The following is a 9,425-nucleotide window of genomic DNA, read 5'->3' as shown; positions in this document are numbered from 1 at the left end:
CACACACACACAAGGCCATGCCAGCTGGTGGTTACATATTCAGCGCAGATAAACCTCCTGATGCACGTAGGACCAAAACTTCTTCTACAGTACAAAAACATCCAGCCTGCAGCTGTCAGTAATGGTCTCTCAGCATCAGTGAAACCAGAGAAAATACACTTTTTAATGATCCACATGGTTTAAACTGGTGTCTCCAGCTATTTATCTCATCTACTTCTTTCAATATAAATCTACTCAACATGATAAAGTATAGCTGTAGCTGTAGAAGAATATATATAGAAATATATATCATTAAAAATGTTTCGCCCGGGCTAAATAAATCACTACTTAGGCATAAAATGTGCTTGTCCCTGAGCGAGAACAGCTTTGTGAGTTCGTACCTACTGAGCCAGTGGCGCTCAGAAAGTAGTCTGCAGCGCCCCCTTCAGGAGAAGAAAATAACACACCTGGGCAAAATTCACAGGAGGGGCGATTAGGACAGATTTCGGATCTAGTGATCATGTAGATGTACATATTCGTATTAGTGGTTTGGTCAACATTAAAAGTTATTGCAAGCTGTGTTTTTTGTAATTAAATTTTCTCTGGTTTCTATATGAGCTTTATTCACAAAGACAATTGCCCCGAAATGTAAAGAGACATTCAGGCAGAAGGAAGGAATGCAAGCATATTTAATTTCTGAAATGATTTCAAAGGTTTGCCTTGTGGCATTTCTGCCACTGTTTACACAGTGACTGCCTGTATTTATAGATTTTATAGTCTGCAGAATGACACATTTAATAAAATAAATAAAACCAAAAACAACCTTTTGGCAGTCGGGTGTAAGACCCAAACTTAAAAAGCCAACTTTCATCGACTCGAACTTAATTTTCAAGCAGTTGCTAAATGTACAGCAAGCATACGCAATTAAAACTGAGTAAAGGATGAGCTTAAATGTAATTTTTAGCAAAAAGAACATGAAATAGGATTATTGAATTACAGCCAAAGCCTCAGTCGGATAAATTACAAGTAGCTGGAATTTGTTTCAGCGTTTAGTGGACTGCCAATCACAGTGAAACTTAACACTTAACATTTCAATTTCTGTTTTAATATCCTTGTTTTTATCCATCTAAAAGCACCATCAAGGCTTTAATTTTAGTCGAAACAAACACTAGTAAATGCCTTTTGTGAAAACGCACGGCTTTCAGTAGTCTGGTAATGGATACAGAAGGTTAAAAGTGAGAAAACTTCACTTGTCACTAACAACGTGGCAGAGAATATTTGTCCCCTCATTCAGTGTACAAAAAGCCTCGTTCAACTTCAAATGACTTGAAAAACAAAAGATTTTTTTTTTTTTTAGTCAAACAAAGTAAGGTTAAATTTAAAAAACACACACATTAATTTTTACTTTTTTTTTTTTTTAATTGTACAATAATACAATCACATTTTGTACAAATGCTGTTAACAAAAAAAAATAAAATTGTAATTCAGGCTACGGGGAGAAATGTTGGTGGGGGGCCTGAAAACAACGATGTCCTTGGGCACTGCACTTAATTCATACAGCATTGGAGTGAACACAGGCTACTCCTGCTGCTTGAAAGGGACAGCGACACCGCTTCTCTCCATTCACCCCATCATGTGTGACACATGCACACAGTGATGGGAAGGAGCAACAAGGTGGTCACCAGAGTCAGACGCAGATGAAGATCGTGTACAGAAAAATCCAATTTGTGTGTTTGTAGTGACAGCAGAGAAAAGGAGGTGGGGAGGGTATGGTGGTTCATTTGTTGTTTGGTCCAGGTCCAAAGAGTTAAGAAACTGAGGCGCAGGGTCAAAGGTCATTAGGCCAGGGTTGCTTAAGAGCGGGTGTACTTCCCCCAGATGTGAAGCATGAAGACTGACGCGATGAAAAGCAGGCTCATCACCAGCACGGGCACCGGACCGCTGTCACACAACAATGAGACTATGATTAATAACCAGATTCACACACACACACACACACACACACACACACACACACACACTTTGCTGTAACCCTAACCAGAGTGCGAGTCTTAGCGGAGAGGCTGATTTTATTGATGAGTTTTAGAAACAAGGAAGGGGCTCTCATCTCTGAAGGAGGCTCTGATTGGGGGGTGGGGGTGGAGGAGCGCATGGCTAAGTAGAAGCATTGCCATGCCAACCCTCTCCTCATCAGCCCTCCCTCTCCTCATCGGCCCTCCCTTTCCTCCCCCCTCTGTCAGAAGGCTGTAATTGAGTTGACCTTTCAGAGTGGATCCTTTAATGAAGCTTTGAGGCCGGCGTCTAACACAGGAACAAACATGCACTCGATATACAGCACTGTATACGCCGAGCGTGCCCTCCTTCGACTGCTGGAGAGACGCACTCAATAACCACCACAGCACCATTGATCAACCAATGACTGGCTATGGCCAGGAGGCAGGACGCCTCCTCTGCTGTTGGAGGGGGTTGGGCATTGAGGATGGAGCAGAATATAAGTTTGAGAGTTTTCTAAATGTGTACTTTACTCACATAATTACGTGTGTATATACACTCACACTCTTATTAGGCTGAATACATCAACTGCTTTACTGCCGAGTCACGTCTGGCCAATTTCCCACCATTAAACATGGTGAGCGTCGGAAATCCTGAGGATTAGTTTTGGAGTTGCGAGTGTACGAAAGTCAAAATGTCAAACGCTGGATTGGTTTGTGGCTATAAAACTTTTATAAACTATACTTACACTTTGAGTCCCGGTGAGTCTTCAGTGTAGAAGCGCCACATGCCGCCTGTGCCAGCAGATCCCGTGGTCCTGCCACCGCTGCGTGTACCACTGCTGGTAGCTTTCCTGTGCAACACAGATGCAAAACGATCTTTTATTCTACCAACAATCAGCTATTTCTTAAAAATTTTTTAAAAATGTCATCACATTACAACACTTTTCCAGAATGGAAAAGAAACCAGATTTTAAAAAACAAGCACAACACAATTTCTGTCAATCATACTGTTGGCAAAGTTCATCAGACTTTAACTTTATTCAACTGTATAAACCAAATCAAAACCTTCTTTTAGGCTGCCATATATAAATCACCAGAAGAGGGGGGAAAAAAAATCAAAAACAACAGTGCGATCTATTATACACTACGGCTTATTATGAATTTAATTTCAGCTACAGCAGCTGTTGATGAAAGAGCACTCTGAGTCATTGCTCCTTCATTCTTTGGATGAGATTAAACAGAGGTTAATGAGGTAATGAAGATGGTGGTAGTAATGGGTAATAATGAGACTGAGAGGAAGCAGTGAGTCTCTGATTACACACCGATTAAGCCAACAGCATAACATCTATCTGCTCTAATCTATGGGAAGGAGCACGCACGTACACACACGTGGACACACACGTGCACACACACACGCACACAAATTATCAACACCTATTCACAGGATGACGACATTAATAGATGGGTCACTACTGAGTGAGTGAGTGAGTGAGTGAGTGAGTGAGTGTGTGTGTGTGTGTGTGTGTGTGTGTGGGAGGGGGTGGGGGTAATTGCAAGCTTTGTAAGGTGTTTGTGCAACACAGTTATCTTTCTTACAAAAGATATTCTCTCACTGGATGGTGGAAGAAAATCTGGTGTTAAACTGGGTGTAGAGACAATGAAGGCTGCATTATCTATCAATTCCTCAGGACACCCTCTGTGCCCTTTTGTCATCAGCTTAAAATGCTGATGACATAAAGTGTGTGTATGCATACCTCTGTCTGACTGTGGAGCCTGCTGCACGGGGAGCCACTGTCTTGCTGGGGGATCTGCTAGAGGCTCCAACATTGGTGGCACTTGCTGCTGGTCCAGGCTAGAAAATAAACAGCACGTTTAAAATATACGACAACGTTACAGCGCATTCAATCACAAACCTTCATATCTGTTACATTTTCACACCTAAAACTAACCTACAGCACTCTGTCATGAGATTCAATAAATGCTTCGTGTATAAATAACTTATATTTGGCTTTAAAGTGTATATTACGTCTATATCAGATTACAAAGACTCTGACTGGGTACTTATACGGTTACTATCAAGCATCAAGTACCAAATCTCCTTCTAAAGCAGTCACATATATTTAACATTTACTTAATTAAGTACTACAATAGCCTGAAACTTTGTCTTGAGACCCTTTAATTCGTGAGGATTAAAAGAGCCACGTCTACAATTGATGAGCTAACGTTAGCATACTAGCTAACAGCTGAGTGCTGAATGAATGCGGTGGACAAGGCTAGCGTGACCAGTAGTAGCCGTTCCAGTCAGATCTGAGGAGCTTACCATTTTGTTTTATTTGTCCAGATGCGAGCTAAAACGCTTTGGAGCTCTTCAAGCTGATGTCCACGTCGGAGGAGCGGCACACAGTCAGTGTGTGAAAAACTTGAGAAGAGAGCCCACAAAGCTGACGCTTGTCTAAAAAGGACACGACTGCAAACACAAGACCAAAGTAGGCGACCAGATAGAAGCCTGAGTAACTGACCGCATTTAGTACAAAAAACACACTCAACAGAACATCATTTCAAGTGTTTATGCATTTTTGAGTTATTAAGTAATAATTATAAAAATATTTATTTGTAATGTTTTGAATTCGTTTATAAATATGTACATTAAATCAAAGGCAAATAATTGATTACCCTCGGTTCTGAAAGAGACGTGTCTGTCACGTCGGAGGAAACGCTAGCCATTGTGGCTCAAGCACGAAGCGGGGTGAGTCTAGTCGTAACGTTTGATTTGAGCCAAGATGGCGTCTAAACGGTAACTTTGTCGGACGGTTGATCGGTATTACAGACAGCTGAACGGGCATAATCACAGGTTGGTACATTTGGACAGGTTAGTGCGGAGACCCGAGCCTAAATTATTTTACCTAAAGATGTGGTTGTGTTTCGTTACAAATTCCGCGGTTGACGGATAACACATTATAATAATAACTGAACAAACGTCTAAAACGGCTTATAATCGCACTAACTGTCATCTAAAGCAAATAAAAGGTATCTGAATCAGGAATAACCTGTTATTAGCTCGACTTTTTCTCTCTACTATATTGTGAACTAGCTGTTTGTCCTCAAATAGGTGACGGAGGCTGTGACAGTCAGACAGGGTGGTTGCCAGCAGCTGTGGGTGTATTTCCTTGCTGTCAACAGTTCTGAAGTACCTTCAGGGATAAAAGTTATAAATTAAGTGATGGTACAAACCACAAGGACAGATTCTTCAAGTTGGCAACAATGCAGGCCTGAAATCTTTCAAAGATTAGATGCATGAATCCCGGGTACCCTTTGCTGGAGAAAACTGTTTGTTGTTTTCATCAGCATCAAGTTTTGGATTGTTTGAATGCCACAGAAAATGTATTTTTTCTTTAATCTGTCTTTAATCTGTGCCCGAGGTTAACACTGACTTCTTTTTAACCTTAAAGCTGCTCATCTAAACTTTGTACTTCTGGTTTGGGAAAATTAGCTATTTGCCCTTATTCATCTCAGTTTTAACTGTATTCCTTCTTGTCTTTAGGATGGCACGGGTAGTTTTCCTCCATCCTGACCTTGGTATTGGGGGAGCGGAGCGGCTGGTGGTCGATGCTGCCGTTGCTCTGAAGTCTCAGGGATGTAGCGTTCAGATCTGGACGGCCCATTATGACCCAACACATTGCTTCTCTGAGACCCTCGATGAGGAACTTCCTGTGGTGTGTTAGAGTGCACTATGCTACTAAAGAAAATTATATCACTGGTAAACACAAACATTTTGTCACTGCTCCTGTTATTATTGTTCTAATAGGTGTGTGTGGGTGACTGGCTACCCACCAGTGTGTTTGGCTACCTGCATGCCCTGTGCGCCTACCTGAGGATGATCTATGTGGCCCTCTACCTGGTCTTCCTTAGCGGTGTGGAATATGATGTCATCTTCTGTGATCAGGTGAATTGTATTGCACAATAAGTGCCAGAAACCTTTTAAGAGAGAGGATATAAAAAGGCTTTTTAAAACCCCGTTTGGAGGCAAAGGCAGCATGAATGACTGTCATATATTTTTTCAGTTCTTCTGAGAAAACTGTGTCTCATAACTTACTGTAACTTCTCTGTCACTTATCTGTTTTTTCAATGAAAAACAGTGAGTGGGTGCTTCCCAGTTGAGCATCTCAAGACGAAGGAGCAGATTTATTTATTTATTTTTAAACATTTGGTACATTAGCTTTAGGATATTTATGAATCCGCACATTTTACTGTTAAAATGGGGTGGAAACTTTGAGGGCTGGCAGAATATATTTAAGCTCTGTCTTGATAAAACACATGTCTTCATTAAATAAGCTACAGTTGGAATTAAAAACCTGCTGGTTCCAAGTGGGTCCAGTGGGATTTGTTTTCCAGATTTGGTGAATTTTATATTGATTGATCCTTGTGCAGTGTTTTAAACACTACAATACCATTTAAAAACAATCAGCTGTTTTATGACTTGCACTTCTGTTAAATGGGCACATGTCACATTTTCTGTATTTTGATCTTATCGTTGTTCCCTTTGACCCCAGGTGTCGGTGTGTATCCCAGTGTTACGACTGGGTCGCCGCAGGAAGAAGGTTCTGTTCTACTGTCACTTCCCAGACCAGCTGCTGACTCAGAGGAAGTCGGCCCTGAAGAAGTTTTACCGTACTCCCATCGACTGGCTGGAGGAACGAACCACAGGCATGGCTGATATGGTGCGTAACATCACACACAGCAATATGGTCAGATTACAGGACTGACTGTTTTATTTCATTTGTATAATAAAAATAGTAAGGAATGTTAACCAATCAGTGAACCAATGAAAGAAGTTCAAAAAACCCCAGCACACTTTTCGATCAGAGTCTGTGGGCCTACCAAAGGCTGATCCGGTGCACATCTGATTACAAATGATTAAAATAATCAAATTAATTTGTAGACTAATGGAATAAAGGGATTGACCATTTTATGTCAAAAGAGTTTTGCTAAATCACCGTGGAAAATTAATCTCTCATTTTGAATTTGATTCTCTCTCTCACACTTTGTCATGTAGATGTACAACCTTGAAAAGCATTCCTGCAGAGCACTAAGTGAATGATTTTATGACTTTCGTGGGTTGTTTGGGGTGATTTTTGGAAGTCCAGAGACACTATCCTCTCACTTGCCTTATTGTTTTTTTTTTCAATAACTAACTCTGCCGACTTTCACAATCAGCTGTTCCTGAAGACGCTCTGTGCCTGTGTGTAATTAGCAATTATACTAAATACTTACTGTGTAGTTCAACTACAATGAGCCTATCTTTTCATGGGCCAGGAAACTGGACTTTGTAGATACAATTTAATCGGGTACAGAACAGATTACCTAGTGTGAGAGCACACCTAGCTTTTCAGCCTAAAGACGTTTGAGAGATGTAACTTCTCTCTCCTCGCAACTGCTTTAGCTCTTTAGCTATTCACCGGTGCGAAAGGATTTGATCTCCACATGTAAGCTGGTGTCAGAGCTCAGGCCCCTGAGAGAAATATGATGACATGTTGATTGTACTTTAGACTTTTTGGTGATCAAAGGCCTTATGCTGCTGTTCATGTTATAGGGAATTAAAATACCTCTGATTTATGTGAGATCTTTGTGAACAAATCTCTTTATGCTTTCTTTTAGATTCTGGTAAACAGCCAGTTCACCGCAGGCATCTTCAGGGAGACTTTCTGCAGTCTGAGCGGAGTCCAGACAGATGTCCTCTATCCCTCCCTCAACACGCGTACCTTTGACGAGGCAACCACTGAAGCACAGAGCCTGGAAGGACTGCTCCCTGAGGGAACTACCTGTCTGTTTCTCTCTCTGAACCGATACGAAAGGAAGAAGAATTTAGGCCTGGCTCTGGCGGCTTTGGCAACCCTGAGGAGCAGCCTTCCTCCTGGCCAGAGACCAGGCATTCACCTGGTGGTGGCAGGAGGCTACGATGATCGCGTCACTGAGAATGTTCAGCACTACACTGAACTGAAAGAGCTAGCAGCGCAGCTCCACTTGGAGGACTGTGTTACTTTCCTCCGCTCCCCCTCAGATTCGCTGAAGGTGGCGCTGCTGCAGGGCAGCACCGCCGTCCTCTACACCCCTAGCAGAGAGCATTTTGGGATAGTTCCTGTGGAGGCCATGTACTGTTGCTGCCCCGTTATCGCTGTGAACTCTGGGGGCCCCCTGGAGAGCGTGGCAGACGGGGAGACGGGCTTCCTGTGCGAGCCCACGGCCGAGGCCTTCTCTAAGGCCATGGAGAGGCTCGTCAGGGAGCCACACCTCCGCAGGGACATGGGACAAGCTGGGAGGAGGAGGGTAGAAGATAAGTTTTCTCTTCAAGCCTTCTCAGACCAGCTGTATGGATACATTGTCAGGCTGAGCCAGTGATGTGAAAGCTGGAGGAGAGACAGGAGAAAACTTGTGAAGAAATGATCGTCTGCTGAACAGTGAAGCTGAGTATGGATGGCTCGGCACTACAGAGAGTAGGAGCAAGGATGTATGTGTATATGTGCAAGGAGGTGAGGGAAGTATCATGAGGACTTGGAGGACTATTAATCAGCATTCCCCTGGAGAGGTTGCTGTGAGGGGGAAAAAAGGACGGAATTTCTATACCAATTAAGAAAAGACTAACGAGTTTTCCAATCCTATCTTCACAAAAATACCAACCTTGCAAGTGTGTTCTTGTGTGTGAAGTTGAGGATGTGAAGCAGCGTGGCAACCAAGAGCCTCCAAATGAGTCTACCCAAAGGATTGATTGTTAGAGTGAAATGTTTTGCACTGTGTCTGAGTGTGTGTGTCTGTCTGTTGTTTTCTTTTCTACAGCACTCTTTGTCTTTGTGTGTTTTGGGGATGAAGAACAAGAATGTCGTTATCACCGTGTGCCATCAGGCAGCGCACAGTCGCCGATCGATAAGCAGGATGCGTTCCACTACTTCCGCTCGGAGCTTTGTTCCCTGGCGTGTATTCAGAAGACGCCGGCCTGTCCATGACTCTTACTGCTGCATGGAGGTTATTAGTAGATGATAGAGAGTGTTTGGCTTTATTAGAGGTCTGGCTGATGGGCAGTGTGCCTGTGCCTGTGTCTGGGTCATTATCAACGAGGAGAATAGCGGGAGGTCATTGTGTCTGTGCGCTGCCCTCTACAGCCTTCCTACTGTATAGAAATGCTCTTATTGACATTCCTGAAGTCTTAATAAACAAGAGGACACATAGTTTGCTGAGTCTTATGGAGCTTGCTTTGTTGGTAAGTTTTTGGCCTTTAATAGAGTTCACTAAGGATTTTGTGGGTGAGCATGGAGGCACAGAAGCATTCTTAAAGCCATGGATAAATCTGATTGTGCCTCAAGTTATTAAATAAAGCATTCTCAGACAAAGTAGCAGCAGAGGAGTTTCATTTTGCTCATTAGGAAAAGAAATGATAATGCACCCGTTGCTGCATTATCA

The 9,425-nt window shown here is 42.6% G+C and overlaps 2 protein-coding genes across 5 annotated transcripts; one reads left to right on the top strand and one right to left on the bottom strand.

The window, feature by feature from the left end:
* Positions 1–1,411: 1,411 nt before the first annotated feature.
* On the bottom strand, positions 1,412–4,358 carry sec61b (SEC61 translocon subunit beta). The gene is made up of 4 exons (XM_013912259.1): positions 4,294–4,358; positions 3,728–3,825; positions 2,720–2,824; positions 1,412–1,920 (listed from the first exon to the last, which is right to left on the bottom strand). Exons 1-4 carry the CDS (start codon positions 4,294–4,296, stop codon positions 1,833–1,835), a joined length of 294 nt encoding a protein of 97 aa, XP_013767713.1. The 5' UTR covers positions 4,297–4,358; the 3' UTR covers positions 1,412–1,832.
* Positions 4,359–4,397: 39 nt separating this feature from the next.
* alg2 (ALG2 alpha-1,3/1,6-mannosyltransferase) lies at positions 4,398–9,193 on the top strand. 4 transcript variants are annotated; one of them, XM_005738558.1, is made up of 5 exons: positions 4,398–4,459; positions 5,515–5,686; positions 5,779–5,916; positions 6,524–6,691; positions 7,629–9,193. In XM_005738558.1, exons 2-5 carry the CDS (start codon positions 5,516–5,518, stop codon positions 8,367–8,369), a joined length of 1,218 nt encoding a protein of 405 aa, XP_005738615.1. In that variant the 5' UTR covers positions 4,398–4,459; position 5,515; the 3' UTR covers positions 8,370–9,193. The 4 variants fall into 4 exon arrangements, with proteins under 4 accessions (XP_005738615.1, XP_005738614.1, XP_005738613.1 ...); XM_005738557.1 differs by lacking the exon at positions 4,398–4,459 and adding an exon at positions 4,663–4,719; XM_005738556.1 differs by lacking the exon at positions 4,398–4,459 and adding an exon at positions 4,727–4,824.
* The last annotated feature ends 232 nt before the right edge of the window (positions 9,194–9,425 follow it).

The sequence above is a fragment of the Pundamilia nyererei genome, unplaced genomic scaffold (genome assembly GCF_000239375.1).
Source record: "Pundamilia nyererei isolate P.nyererei 1_Seehausen unplaced genomic scaffold, PunNye1.0 scaffold00084, whole genome shotgun sequence".
NCBI lineage: Eukaryota > Metazoa > Chordata > Actinopteri > Cichliformes > Cichlidae > Pundamilia > Pundamilia nyererei.
Note: the sequence above shows the minus strand (reverse complement) of the source record. Positions and strands in the feature narration are given on the sequence as shown.